We start from the raw sequence: 16,651 nt of genomic DNA on the forward strand, positions 1-16,651 counted from the left end.
CAATTCAGGTCTTCATACAACAGTAACGATGAAGTTATCATTCATTATACTGGTATTGGCTGTGTTTTCTCTCATCTGTCTGACTAATGTTGGTAAGTACAGACTTTTAAAGAAGATAGGGATGTTAACTGGTAGTTGTGGAATGCGTATGTAAATTATAGAAACACAAAACAAAACAAGAACTGTAATCATGGTTGGTAAACCTAGCGTTCACAATTGAATATTGTGACAACGCATGTGGTTGTAAATAAAAAAAATGATGTTAGGGTCATTGGGACTACGGTGGGGATCAACAGGTTAGGGCTTTCATTAGAGTAACAAATCCCAACTTCATTAATATTAGAATAATATTTGACAAAAGAGGATGCTGTTATTTGGAGGGATAATGTAGCTAAAGGACCGTTTGCAGCAGTTTTCATTATGAGGTTGGGGATAAGGGAGAACATAGTTATGTAATAGATTGGAAATGGGAACATGGTTGTACTTGGTATGATAAGATTTAAAAGAAAATGCTCACGTCAACAACAAAGCTTTGTATTTTTTCTCTGTAAAGTATGAAGAGGTTAAATGAAAAGTCAAAAGTAAATATCATTAAACTAAAGATTCAACTAAAGACGGCTTTTTATTGAGATTGACACTATCATTGCCTGAAATCTTAGAACATCAGAAATTAAATGTGTTATACATAATTCATCATTCATTTATGCAAGAAATCTGTTTTAAAATATTGTTTATTTATACAAGAAATGCGTTTTGAAAATTTCATTGTTCATTTATTGAAGATATGTTTTATAAGAATATTTTTTCTTTTATATATATGATGCGTGTTGAAAGCATGAAACTATGAGAAGATTTGCTGTATATTTTAGGCGTGTTCTAATAAGCGTCTGTACCAATAATTATGTACTGTTGTCATCTTTGCTTTTAAGAGGCTTCCAGTAGTGGAAAGAAATATAGAGTAAGTTATATTATTTTCACGTTTCCTAATTTTCCCAAATTCTGTCAAGTGATCATTCGTGTAGTAGGTATCAATTTTTACAGTTTCAAAATATAATTAGATTTATATAGTGTTAAGATTCAATTTCTCCTGTAATTGTTTTTCGCCTTTTTCTGTCCATCGCGGATATACCAAAAATTGATATGTTTGCATTATGTATGGCTAATAAATACAACATGTTAAGATAGATTATACTTATTATTCTAGTCGAAAGATATCCCTAGTTTTTACAATGATAGTATTGAATGAACATACTTTAAATGTGGAAAAAAAAAAAAAAAAAAAAAAAAAAAAACAATTTTTTTACAACATTACATATGCAATCTGTAGAGAATTTTCACTGTTCGCTTACTTTTAAAAACTGGTATAAAAATTGTTTTTGAATGTTGTTTGAATAACACTAATGTGACATACTTTCATATTTCAAAAAGCAAACTGGAGGTTCCAAAACCTTTGTTCTTGTCATATTAAAAGAAAAAGATATTCCAAGTACATTTTGTATAACTTTTTTTTTCGCGAACTATCTCCCCCTTGAAAGAGACTTTTTAGAATGAATGTGTGTAATTTTATATTGTATAGTTTAATGTCAACAATTCTTTTTTGATTACTTAAAAGGGGGGAGGTACATAACATCTATACAATTTATTTGGCTCATTTGAACTTCTTGAAATTTTATTCAGTGTTTATCTCCAGTTAAACAAGCAAAGTATGTAAATTCAATTTTAAATCTCATGGAAATAATGTCAATGAACATAAAAAAGCTTCATCATCAAGGCATTGAACACTAAGATGCTGATTTTTACATAGGTATGTCCCTTAGGTGTTGCTTACTCCCTTAATATAGATATTTCTCATATCTTTACTTTATTCCAAACCTTTTCCGCTCACAGAAAGAACACATTTCTGTATGATTTCACAAGATGGCAGAAATGAATGCTCCGTGTGATAGTTATAATATCTCTTAACAATGGTGAATTGTGTAAGAGAAAAATGAATAACATTGGATATTGAGAACTGTAACTGAAAAGTATTTTAGAAGTATGGAAATTGGTTTAAAGACAATGAACAATATTTCAGCGTCTATGTAATTGGTAAGATATTGCATGATTATTAATATTGTGTAAACGCAGACAGTAGTTTGTTTATGCAACACCCTCAAATTCACTTTACCGTCAGAAATGGTTTTATACCAAATAACAAGTGTTAGTCTGTAATTCAGTAGTTGCACCTTTGAGTTAAAAAAAAACAGATTATGCATAAAATTGTTTCTTAGGAAGAGTTCTCGTTCCTGGTTTGGTTGAACGAGAGGGTTTAAGATTAAAGTATGGTTGCAAGGTCTGTAAACAAACAGGGCTTTATTTACGGCAAAAAATATCATATGAAGACGGTAAAAGTAGAGTATGAAGGCTGTGTTTTTGTTTGCAATGAATCAATTCTACCAATGCCTGTGTCTGAATTTTATATGAATTATTGCTTTAACTTTATAATGGAAATAGACTGCTGAAGTGAAGATTACTCTGTTAAATTAACAAAGGTTTACCATTGTATCAGACAACTCACTTACATGAATTTCATATTTGGAAACAAACTGTAGTTACTAGAAAGGAATAAAGGAAAAAAAACACATAAAAACAAACCATGCATCGTTGAATACTTGTTTTCCATTTTCTAAATATACACAAATTTTGTATTTGCAGAACCAAAATAATGGAAAATTATATTATAATTTCCTTTTCTGCAGAAAAGGCACCACTATCGGTATAAGTACAAGAAGGGATCCAGTAGCAGTAGTAGCAGTAGCGGCATCATGGTAGTTTTCATGGACACTACCAAGTAGTTCATCACGTGATACATAACACAGGGGTTGACAGCTTACATGGAACTATTAGAACAGTCCATCACGGTCTGGTTGGAACAGTCCACCACAGCGTAGTCGGAACTGTCAATCACGGATGGACCAACACAGTGCATCATGGTTGGAATAATGTGTTCAATGGTCATATTGGCCACACAAATGGCGTTTACTATAAAAAGTGACATATCAATTAAGACCGTGCTTAATGTTGTCAGTTCTACTATCAAATAAAATGTAAAGAAAACTCTGATGGTAATCCATTGTTATTGTATCGTTTAAATATGTAGTATTGAAAATTCCTTTTATTTGTTCCTGATTGTACACATTACTATTACATCTATTCTCCTAAATAGTTTTTGGGATGCTATGCTTATGCTCGCCATACCAGGTTACATCAGGAAAGCAAATATATATTATAAGTAAGAAATCTTACATCGGACAATTTCGACAATATAATAAAAGAGCATAATCATAAAACTCACAAACAATAAAAAGTCACACTTTATTACGATTAGCTGATAAATTATGTCGTGCAAAATAAAAACAAACTGTCGAAATATTCGAAAACATGGATAGAAAAAATATGGCAACCAAAATTGAAATGTTGAAATACAACATAATTTACAGAGGACGAATTCCTTATTTATACGAATTTAACCTATTACATTAGAACCATCGAGGGTGACAAGAACTGATCCAAAAATCGGGGAGTGCAAAAAGGGGTTTTAAAACATGAGACAAATCGGTCTGCAGACAAGTCGCACCAAGTCTGTTATGACCCAGAACGTCATTACATTTTTGATAAGTGACATAACTAACGAAAAGCCTATGAAGCTTATAAATGTTTACTCTAAATAGTTTCACCTTCCTCAAACTAATTATATTTGTGAAGAAAATAAATATCATAACTTCGGAAAGTAATAAACGAGATCGGTATAAATCTAGTATATGATCAATTTGTTCCATAATAGATGCTAGCATTTCCACACATACGGTACTTGTTAACTTAATTTTCGATTATAAATTCGGATGGGCATTGGGAAATGGTATTAAGAGAAGAAAGAATAATGTGTAGGGGAGAAAATATTGAATTCGTTTTATTGCAAGATTTTTATTTCACAATTATTCTTTTTTTGATTAAAACAAAGTTAAAAAAGTTCGGTATTTTAACAAGTCCTTGACATTCGTAACTTGATTTGACGTTCTATATGGGATGCATTTAAAAAAGAAGTATTTATCAATAAAATGAAAATTACAACACACAAATCATGAGGTTAAACTGCGGCATAACTATATAAAATGCACCCTTAAGAGTCATTCTAAATAAATGAACATCGTTTTGTTTTGTAACAAAGTAACAAAATGAATAAGATACAATTCAAATAACATACGTTTGAAGTCGTATCCTCCAGTAATAATAATTATTACAATAAAATACAGTTATGCATTTTCACAAGTTATAATTTTAGGTTTACAAGTTAGGACGAGTCTTTAAAATATAACATTAGGTTGTGTGATGCGATGTAATGTGTACCACTACAGCATAATCAATACGGAGTTGTTTATCGCATTTACCAAAAGGATATATATGGTTCAACACAACCTCATGTTGCCTTCCTGAATTTCCTACAAGACAAAGAAGTAGGTTTAGATCAATGCTGAAATTGCCCACTATAGGTTGGTCATTAGTTTCGTTCGTGCACTGTTTAAAAGAGGGCATGCAAAAATAATGGTGAACAGTCTAGTGCACAAGTCCACATCGGCACTCTATTATCAATACTGTAAAAACCAAAGTTTAAAAGCAATACTACTTTTGAATGAAGTTTGTTGGGTCGTGGCAACAATGTATGGGAACAGTTAATGCATCACTACAAGATCGACTAAAACGTTGGAAATTTTATTCGTTTCTTAAAATATATAATAAAATGACACCAGAGTTTTTACAAGATCTAATACCACCGACGGTTCAATCCACTATTTGATATCTGCTTCGGATTTGCGAAAATATAATTGTTCCCTTTTGTAGGTTGTCAACTTTTCATAAACACTATTCGATTGAAATAAACTAGACAGAACATTAAGAAAGATCCAGATCCTAGAAGAAATTCAATCGTGTTTACTGAACTACATTATTATTAAAAGGTTTGTTTTTCAACTCTGCGATGAACGATTATGGTTGCTGACCATTTTAGTCATTGTTAGTTTAAATTTTGAAAACAAGTTGATACGTTATTTGACAATGTATTTTTTTTTCTTAATGTCTACTCTTAATTTGCAATTCTTTGATTCCTATAAAATCAGCACGCGTAGTGACAATAAAATCTTTTTAATGAAATAAATAATCCAGTAAAAATTTGAAATCGTGAACAATAAAAAAACGTATAAAGAAAGATGAGTTTGAATTGAAAGTGTTACAATTATGAAATTAAGAACAGTTTAAGGGAATATTCTTTTCGGTTGTTACATAAAAACAATATCCAGGCATTCCAATATAAACCATGATGAAGTGTGTGTTAGCCACTTTCATAGCGGTGATGCATTTCAATCGTAGATGCGTTAGGGTAAACAATACTTTAATGGTATAAACATCACAATTATTCCATATACTATCCCCCAATGACCCAGCTGTACTGTCCATAGGGAATTCCTCCTTTTCTATACAAAAATCCCCAATAACAGACTATGTTTTAAAGCATTTAAATGTAATATTATTATGCGAAGGTTTATCTTTTTCAAACATTTGGTGGGCTAATATCATATACAATTGTCTCTAAATTAGTATATGATACATTGATTGATTTATTACTGTTTAACGTCATCATGGTCATGTGACAGATATTTGATTAATTTTAGGAGGGAAAGTAGGCATGTCACTCTTCTCGGACACATTATGCAGACTCCAAGCCATCTTGGCATCAATCTGTTGTCTAAAATACCGCATTGTAGGCGAAGAAGCATATTGGAAAATTTTAGTCTATGGTGTGAGTCAGCCAGGGATCGAACCTATGACCTCCCGGACACACGACAAACATACTACCTCGAGACCACCAAGCCTGGTGAACTGTTAAATAAAACGTACGTTAAGATAACACTTTATGAAGCTTCTATCATTTTGTTACTTGTAGAATACAACCCCGCCACCCTTTCAATGTATCTGTTAATGATCAGTGGACGGAGATAATATATGACATGTGTGGAAAGATTTCATTAAAAATATATTCGTATATTATACCATTGAATTATTTTATTAAAAAAAATCCAACACAACATTGACTGTACGTTTGTTCTAAAATAAGAAGTCTTAACATTTGATAATAAGTTAGCATGGTATACTCAGGAGATCTGAATTTGAAAGTGTTGTCATATCATTGTATAATCTACGTTATTACGTCGCTCTTTCTGATATTTGATTAAAACGAATGTACCGTGAAGTCAAAGGTAAAAAAAAAAGTTGGCATTTGTGATTCAGGTAGTTTTTAAATAGTACAAGAGTTATTTATAATATTTCTTATCTCTTAACCCACAACACCCAAGTACGTGTAACACGATATAAGCCCGACATACGACTTCAGGTAGGTAATCGTCCCGTAATCATCATCAAATAAAACAAATTCATGTATATTCAGTCGATATGAATAAAAAGCCAAGACATTTAAAAATCTACAAGAGTATCAGTGACGTATACAAGAAAAAAAAAATGTAGTTAAAACATGTTACTATCGTCAGAGAAACGTTCCATAATTAAGCTGGTGTAAAATCCAAACGTCTGGCAAGAAAAATCATTTTCACAAAATTGTATATGTTTACTATTCTAATATCTCAAAATGTAAAAGTCCGGCCTTGCTCCTTTAAACGTCTTTTTCAAATGAAAGTACTATCTAAGAAGAACAAGTAATTGTTTTATCTTATTTAATCTGTTTAATGTTCAAACTAAGGAGCATTTCAAAACTTTCATTTTTTTTTAAAGACATTGGTTTTAATGCACAGAATTAAAACTAAATTTTAGATAATAGCAATTATGTAGAGAAATAAAAGCAACGTATATAATCGTAAATTTGTTTTGACTACTTTGAAATAGTTTAATTTGATTGTTAATTTCTCATCTGGGGACAATCGCTTATTTTCCGTAAACTAACTTGATATTAATTTGGTATTAATTCAATATGGATTCTGAAAAATTCGAAATATCTTTTGGAGACAATCAGTTCAAGATTATTATCTGAATATAATAGCATTTAAGCCTATGAGTTTTCAACACTGTACACTTCTATTCCCCATACTCAGTTAAAATCCCGACTTAAAGTCATTATACATCGTTTTTTTTTGGAAAAAAAGATGGTACACCTAGTTATAAATACGTAGTTCTTGGTAGAGATACCTCATCCTTTGTAAGAAACAATTCCAAATCATCTTTCAGAAGAAGATGTTTACAAAATGCTGGAATTTTTAATCGACAACATATTTGTCCATTGTAGTAGACGTCTTTTTTCAACAAACGGTCGGCATTCCAATGGGAACAAATTGTGCTCTTTTACTTGCTGACCTATTCCTTTACTCTGATGAGGCTGATCTTAATTTAGGGGATTTGATACATCGCATCTACCCCAAGGAATTTGAGATAAAGGATACTACAGACAGTGTGAAGTCAGCCTCATATCTTTACCTACACTTAGAAATCGATTGACCAAACTTTAAGACAGACGTGATGACGTTTCATTCAAATTGGCAAACGCTGACTTTTTGTGTCGCGCTAGCTTCTGAAACAGGGTTATGTTGCTACAAGATTGAAGTCATCACTACAGACGTGTTATGGTCGTCATCATGAACTCGTGGATCGATATGGTGTATCCATCTGCACCATGAAAACTGATTTATTTAACAGGTCATAGTTTTCCTTTCCTTGTTTGTCTACCCCGAATTTAACTTTTTATGAGCAACTCGGCGTGTGCTTCTAGAAAATCAGAGAACGCTTACCCTACCGGTGCACCTGGTCCATGCTCCCAGTTTTAGTGGAGTTGCTCATTTGCTTTTGTTACTTTGTATGGATGATTTTAGTTACTTCATGTTCTTTTTCGTGCGTGTCGTATTTTCCATGTTTGGTCTTTGTCCCTGGATTACATTCTTTTGATCACCGCTATAAACTTGGTTCCCTTGATTACTCTTTGATTCTTCGACATCAGTAACGTGGATCGGTTCGCAGTCCGTAATGCAAAACGAAACAAGACTTTGATAAAGGAGCAAATCTTAATTTTGACTATACTTAGAAGTATATCATTCGGATTGTTTTTAACCTTGAACCTAGTTATACATTTGATACTCGCGTAACAAACATGTGGGCAATTTACGCTTGTTCGCCGTGATTTTTAAGCGTGAACTCCACCAAAGTTGGTTATTTCGCATAACATTATCAAAATTTAAAACAATTCTTAAAGAAAATACTATATACAAACATTAATTCGTACATTACGCTTTCAAAGGTACCAGACATAAGCTTTCTTCTCTTTTTTAATAGTTTTTGACTTGCTTACAAATATTATTAATTGCAAAATATTCAGTATTTGCGTGAGAAAAATCGCCTATCCTCTGATATATTGGGGATAGGGAATAGGGATTGGGATATTATATGAGGGACGGGAATTTTGGGTGTGGAGAAAAAAAAATAGTTTTTAAAAATAACAGCTTAAATGCTGAAGAACTTAAAAATGTTAAATTAAATTTAATATAGTAAATATTTGTTGAGAAATATGTTATGATAATTAATTTGAAGGATTGGGTTTCTTCCATGTGGAATGGGAATGGAGACAATGGGGAATGAGGGGAATGCTTATGGTGTAAGTGGAAAGTTTATGCCATTCAAATGCTGTCATGCGTGTGACATTTGATTACAGAGTTATGAGTGAAGATATCATAATAAGAAGAAATATAATGGAAGTCGACAAGACAGAAAGAAAAGACCGTAATTTCCATTAAGTGCCTTTGTCGGGGATAAATAATGCATATTGAGAATTGGTGCATATATGTTGGATGTTTTCTTCTCATTCCGTGTCATATGCGTTCAAAATGTATATTTCTGCCATGATAAAAGATTAAAGCTATATGTTTTATAATCAAATAAAAGTAATTTGTAATAGATTTTTTTTCACATTGGATGCAATTATTTATGACAACAACTGCATGTAGATGTATAATACACAATCTACAGTGCCCTGTAAAAATATATTTTTCCATATCTTACCATTGGTTTTGACCAAGCTATAAAAAAGTCATGGGACAGTTTTCGCTCCATAACCGACAAATCTCAGAGACCGCAAACCAAATTGAGTTTTGTTATTAGACAATAAAAAATGCAATTCCTGCCGTTTGAAAAGAGCGATTTTACGTTTACAGAAATAACTTGTTGTACAAGATCTTTCACCTGTAAAAAAATCTTAACAAATACAACTTGTGATTCATTAACCCATATGGCATGATACAACCGCGGATGCAGTGTTCTTCTTAACCTTTAGCACAGAATCTGCTTAATCAAGCAGAAATAAATCTTGTAATCGGATTTTTTATGTCACTAAAAATATTGGTATAAATAACGAAGTTCGTAAGCAAAAAATTACATCTGTGATATTTATCAGGGACAAAGGCCGTTTTTAAAATAAAACCCAACTTTCCATTCAGCATGAAGCTATCTTTCCTCATTTTGCTCGTAGCTGTTGTATCGGTCATCTCCCTGACTGCTGTTGGTATGTATAATAAAGCCAAATTAGTTTATGTTTTATAATGTGTAGGCGGTTATCATAATATTTTCAAGTTTTCATCATCGGTGTTAAACCCTTTTATAGCTAAATACAGCATCCTAAAAAGTTCCAACTTGTTCACCCTTAAAGATGACATACATTGAGAAAGAAAAGGTAGTTGTCTAGAAATTAATGTATGAATGGGCTCCACTTCTATATGACTGTATTCTAATTAATCATGAAAGATATAATTCATCATTTTGAAGATATGATGTACATTTGTTAGTATTACAAAAAAGTCTTCATTTAAGAACTTGTATTTTCAGCATGTATATCTTACACTAAACCATAAACTATTCACAATAACAGAGTCGGAAGGTTTTGCGTTGTAAACACGTTTTGGTCAACCCACCATTTTAATTTGAAATGCATGTTCCAAGTCAAGACTGCTGCAGTTTTTTTTCCAAATATCCGTTTTTTTTTGCTCGATATTGTCATTTGTTAAACTCTTTGACTGTCCTCTCGATCTTTGCCTATAGATAACCAGAAAAAAAAAACAAAAAAAAAAAACAAAAAAAAACAAAAAAAAAAAAAAAAAAAACAAAAAAAGGATTGCTGTTATGCTGTTGCGTTTAACTTCGTCAATTTCTTTACATGCTAAATTCATGATTATCTACGTACGGGATATTATTGAACATCAATGTGAAATAGCACACGTTGAAACGGGCTATGGAGTGATGGGTAATTGGGAGAGTTGGTAGTGTACTACATCGACGAACTGTTCATAGATTGTCTTGCAGATGTTTAGTTTATATGACCTTTGATTGCAAAGATAATAAATCACAGCGTCTATACTTGGAAATAATAAACTTTACTTTTTAACCAATTACTCATTTTTGAAATATATTTAACCATGCGCATTTACAATAAAGAACATGCTACGTGCACATGGAATTATGTAAGCGATGCAGCGAATAATGAATGAAACAGTTGAATGAAACTCAAGTTTGTTGGTGTTTAAATTAATGTTTGTTTTTTTTATTTACAGATGCATCTGGAGACTATTATGAAAAGGGAAAGTTGAGTAAAAGTAAAGTAAGTTAATTCATATATTCATTCATAAAAAAATTGACACCTGTCATTTGTGATCTGCCTTTTTATGTTAAGGTGTGTTCGCTTTCAAATCAATTAAAAAAAACCTGATTGAATTATATCGGAATTGATTTAATATCTTAAAAGCTTGCTGTATGAAGAATTTCTTGACAGTTTATGCTTTACATGTTATATTATGTTTCGGTTTGATGGTTAGGATAACATGGCTTATCTCTTTTATCTTACGAAAAGAACGTTTTTTCTACAGTGGCGATTAAACACGTAATTTTACTCTTTAATATCTCTAACAGCAAAAATAACCGTATGTCATTATTACGAATTTACTCCATTTAAAGTTTTGATAAAGTTTGAAAATAGTATGCTTTGCTTTTTAGGTGGTTTGTAAACAGAAAAAGCTATTGTGTTTTCTTTTATCTTTTTTTATAACAATTCTTTCATTATCTTATCTATGTCTGATATGAATGATGGTGTGTTCACAATCTAACCAGTCACATCTAACCAGTCACATCTGAACATCTGAACTAGACACTTTTTGGAGATCTCGTTGTGTAAGTTAAACTGTAGTTTGTACATGAATAAGCCGAAGGTGTGTCTAATGCGACCGAAATATACAGTGGTTTAGACAGGTTTCGCTGTATTTTATAACATAATATTCATTTCCTTTTTCAGTCTAAAGGTAGCAGTAGTAGCAGTAGCAGTAGTGACACCAGTGAAAAGAAAAAGAGGAAGAAATTGCCATCAAACGGTTACAACGACCCTGTGGTATACTAATTGATGATGCTGATAGAAGAAATGCAGCAAGCCAGATGGCTACAATTATTCTTTTTTGAATAAACGACTCAGTGAACGGCTTCTTATTGAGTTTTAGATCTAACTGACACTTTAAGCTGCGCAAAGTAAAAGGCAATACTTTAAAGTTTGTAACTCGGTATCAGGTCAGTGAGATTTGATTAGATATTGAAACATTTAAAACTATAATGGTTTTCCTAATCAATATATTATAAGAGTATTCAAGGAACCAAGGTTTTAGCGGTAATCAAAAGACAATTAAACAATTCCATCTGGTAATTGTACGTTACAATTGGAATTTAAGATTTGAATCTTGCAAACCTCTCGGATAATAGTATTTCTATATGTTAGGTCAATGATTGGATGATTAAATTATGCAGCTTATACAAGGTTATATTATGCTTGAAAAATGAAACAATTCATGACTGGTTTTAAAGCAAGTTTTGGTGACACACGCTACAATTGTAACTTAAACATACCAATAAATGACAGTATTAATCTAGTTAATTCCTTAGAGTCTTAAAGTGTAAACATTGACGACAATATCTTGTAGTGAGTCAGTAATAAGACTTTATAATAACTTTATAAATGCAGATATTTCGTGTATAACAACAGGACAACAACTTTTTATCAATAGATCAGGCTGCTTTGTATATGTCTGACACGCTGAATCTATCACCTAAAATTCCGCGTGGTTGAAATGTGTTTCAGAATACTCATTATCTTGCAAATTGTATGATAAGAGAGGATGTCACTGACAATTTAATCGAAAATGTTGAAATTTGAAAAGATAGCTGAAAACCCCGCTGAACCATTCAGAAATTTCTTGCCAGAACTACGCGGACTTTTTTGTATCGTGCTATACTTCTCATAATTAGGTTTTTGGAACAAGATCATGTTGCTACAATATTAAAGTCATAACTTCAAAAGTGTTATGTTCGTCATCACGAACTCTTGGATTATTCTGCACCATGACAACCATTATATTTTCAACCGTTTCATACTTTTCCTTTTTTTGTTTCGTCTGTTCAGGACGTGATATGTATTAAGCAACCAGGACGATACTTCCAGGAACAAAGCAGAGGATGCTACCATACAAGTGTACCTGGTCCATGCTTTCACCAGTTCCATTTCCCATAAGATATTTTCCAGCTTCATGTCCTATAGATAATTGACCAGCTTTGTTTCCTATAGAGAATTCCCCTTTCCGTTTAGAAAAAATCACAACAGACATGTAATATATAATATTTTTATGAGAACGTTTAATCGTTTTCGAATATTTTGTGCTTCAAAAATATCGCATTTGATTATATCTAAATGAGTATATGATAGATTGATTGATTGATTATTGTTTTAACGTCCAGTGGCAAATATTTAATGCATTAATTGAGAAGAGGTAGGCATGCCTACCTTCTCTGACACGTTGTGCAGATTCTGAGCCGTCTGGTCATCACTCTATCCCCTAAAATAACACATGATGGACGAATTAGCAAAACAGACAGTTTAAAAAAATTTTGATGTGACTCATTGGGGGTCGAACCGACGATCTCCCGAAATTATGGCAAACATGCTACCCATAAACCATCAAGGCGGTAAAATTTGTAAATGAAACATAGGTTAAAATAACATTATAGTAAACATTTATAATTTTGTTACTTGTATTATACAACCACGCCATACTGTCAATGTATATTTTAATGATATGTTATCGATCTGCTATTTTGTTTTCTGATATACGAGATAATAAATAGGCAATCGTCTTTTAATAGTCACAAGATAAAACAAATACATATATATTAATCGATATGAAAAAATTACATTAACTTTTAGATCATTACATGAGTATTAGTGACGTATCTCATACCAGACAAGAAACAATGTAGTAAACTCATGTTACTATCTTCAGAGAAACGATCCATGATTAAGCTTGTGTGGAATGCAAACGTCTGGCAAGAAAAATCATTTTCAGGAAGTTTTACATGGAAACTATGACAAAATTCAATTCCTTCCATTTGAAAATAAAAGTGATTTTTCTTTAACAGAAATAACTTGTAATACAAGATCTTTAACTGTAAAAAATTCTTAACAAATACAACTTGTGATTCATTAACCCATATGGCATGATACAATCAAGGATGCAGTGTGCTTCTTAACCGTTAACACATAATCTACTTAATCAAGCAGAAATAAATCTTGTAATCTGATTTTTTATGACAAGCAAGATCATAGATAGCGAAGTTCTAAAGCAAACAAAAATTACATCTGTAATATTTATCAGGGACAAACGGCATTCCTAAATAAAACCCAACTTTCCAGTCAGAATGAAGCTATCTTTCCTCATTTTGCTCGTAGCTGTTGTATCAGTCATCTCCCTGACTGCTGTATAATAAAGCCAAAATAGTTGATGTTTTATAATGTATACGCGGTTATCATAATATTTTCAAGTTTTTATCGGCGGTGTTTACCATTTTTACAGTTTAACACAGAAATGTCTACTAAATAATTCACTTAAAATTGATCTACATTGAGAATGAATGGAAAGGTGTGAAGAAATTAATATATGAATGGGTTTTACTTCTATATGACTGTATTCTAATCAATTATGAGACATAAAATTTATCATTTTGATGATGTGATGTACATTTGTTAGTATTACATGAGAACACGATAAGACATATAAAAAATATCCCAGAACTTGCATTTTCAGCGTGTATACCTTACACCATACCATAAACAATTCACCATAACAGAACCGGGAGGTTTTGTGTTGTAAAACATTTTGGTGAACCCACCATTTTATTTTGAAATGCATGTTCCAGACCGTTGCCGTTTTTTTCAACTGTCCGTTTTTTTTTCTCGACATTGTCATTTGTTAAACGGACTTCCTTATTGACTCTCTTCTTGATCATCAGTTTAGTAATATTTAATTTTTTTGTTGTTCATTGTGAATTATAATGTTACAGCACTATTTTCACCTTTTTGAAACTTCAAAAAAGCATTGCTGTTACATTCTGCTTCTCTAACTGTCTTTGTTACGACACCTGAATGAGTTCCCCTTGGAAAGGGCATAAACATTTAAAAAAGCATGCTACGTGCACATGTTATTATGTAAGTGATCCAGCGAATAATGAATGAAACAGTTGAATAAAACTCAAGTTTGTAGGTGATTCAATTAATGTTCTTATTCACAATTGCATCTGGAGACTGTTATGAAAAAAGAAAACCGAGTAAAAGTAAGGTAAGCAATTTCAAATAATATTCATTCGTAAAAATTTGCCACCTTTCATTTTTGATCTGCCTTTTTATGCTAAGGTGTGTCACTTTCAATTCAATTGGAAGAAAGCCTTTTTACATTATGTCGGAATTGATTTAATATCTAAAAGCTTGCTATGTGAAGAATATAGTATACGGTTTACATGGTTACATTATATTTTGGTTTGATGGTTAGGATAAACATGGCTGATTTCTCTTATCTTACAAAGAAAACTTTTTCTACAGTGGCGATTAAACACATAAGTTCACTCTTTAACATAATCTTCTAACAGCAAAAATCACAATATGTCACTATTACAAATTTACTCCATTTAAAGTCGTTTTGGTAAAGTTTGAAAAGAGTATGCTATGCCATTTACGTGGTTTGTAAAACAGAAAAGGCTGATGTGTTTTTTTTTATCTTTTTTATAGCAATTCATTCACTAGCTTGTCTGTGTATGATATCTATAGATTTTATGATGGTGAGCTAACAATCTACCAAGTCAAATCTGAACACTGAATAAAGTAGACACCTTTGTAAGTTTAACTGTAGTTTGTACATGAATAAACCGAACATATGTCTGAAGCCACCAAAATATACAGTCGTCACAAGGGTTAGATTTACGTCAAAAGGGTTAGGTTTAGACAGGTTTCACTGTTTTTTATAACATAATATGCATTCTCTTTTCAGCTTAAAGTCAGCATTAGAAGCAGTAGCAGTAGTGACACCAATGAAAAGAAAAAGATGAAAAAATCCCTATCAAAGTGTTACGACGACCCTATAGTATATTAATTAATGATGCTGATAGAATAAATACAGCCAAGCCAAAGGACCACCATTATTCTTTTTGAATAAACAATAAAGTGAAAGGCTTCTTGTTGCGTTTTTAATCTAACTGACACTTCAAGCTACGCAAAGTTCAAGCCAATACTTTTAAGTTTAACCTCGCTATCAGATTCAGTAACCACACCGTAGAATGCCGATTAGGGCCATTGTCGAAAATTATATTTTAGACTTCTACACCCAAATATATAAGATTTTAACCAAAATGTTTACAAAAAGTTCCAAAATAAAAAAAAAAAGGAATAAATATTAAAGCATTTAAAACTGTAATGTTTTTTTTCTAATCAATATATTATAAGAGTAATCAAGGGAACCAAGGTTATAGCGGTAATCAAAAGAATGTAATTGAGGGACAATTTAACAATACCATTAGATTATTATACGTTACAATTGGAATTATACCCTTGATTCTTGCAATCATTTTTTTATATCGAAAAATAGTATTTCTATATGTAATATTAATGACGTGGATGTTTAAATTACGTCGCTCATAACAAGTTATGTTCTGCTTGAAAAATACATAATTTCATCGCTGGTTTTAAGTAATTTTTTGGTGAAACACGCTTTAAGTTTAACTTTAACATACCAATCAATGGTAGTATTAATCTAGTTAATTTCTTAGAGTCCTAAAATATAAATACGGTTGACACAATCCTCTAGTTAGTCAATGATTCTGAAAGCCATTTTAACCTAAATTAAAAAATAGTGAACGCAAACAAAATTAATAAAATAACAAACGCAGAAACATAAGCTTTTCTATGTGATTCATTACCATCCATTGTCGCTTATCCAATATTAATTTTTTTATGGTTTAACATCCTATGTCAAATATGTCGTGTATATCGGGACAAAAAAGTTTTACCAATAGGTCGGTCTGCTTTGTACAAGTCCAACAAGCTGAGTCGAATGTTTATTCTGCTAGCGCGCAGAAGCATGTGGGCATACCATCCCAATTGGATACACTTGGAACTCTATCCCCTAAAATACCGCGCGTTTGAAATGTGTTTGCAATCTGTATTAAAAAGAAAACGTCTTATCTTGCAATTTGTATAATAAGCATTAGATCTCAGGCG

General features: G+C 31.8%; 1 protein-coding gene and 1 long non-coding RNA gene across 2 annotated transcripts; both read left to right on the forward strand.

The window, feature by feature from the left end:
* Window positions 1-3,099, forward strand: LOC148597003 (uncharacterized). The gene is made up of 3 exons (XR_015919034.1): window positions 1-92; window positions 930-958; window positions 2,739-3,099. It is a non-coding gene; the product is annotated as an uncharacterized LOC148597003 (long non-coding RNA).
* Window positions 3,100-9,458: 6,359 nt separating this feature from the next.
* Window positions 9,459-15,527, forward strand: LOC148597004 (uncharacterized). The gene is made up of 4 exons (XM_088564359.1): window positions 9,459-9,586; window positions 10,629-10,675; window positions 11,363-11,455; window positions 15,426-15,527. Exons 1-4 carry the CDS (start codon window positions 9,523-9,525, stop codon window positions 15,525-15,527), a joined length of 306 nt encoding a protein of 101 aa, XP_088420485.1. The 5' UTR covers window positions 9,459-9,522.
* The last annotated feature ends 1,124 nt before the right edge of the window (window positions 15,528-16,651 follow it).

Source organism: Perna viridis, chromosome 15 (genome assembly GCF_037379345.1).
Source record: "Perna viridis isolate PV_CMFRI_1.1 ecotype Kerala chromosome 15, ASM3737934v1, whole genome shotgun sequence".
Lineage (NCBI taxonomy): Eukaryota > Metazoa > Mollusca > Bivalvia > Mytilida > Mytilidae > Perna > Perna viridis.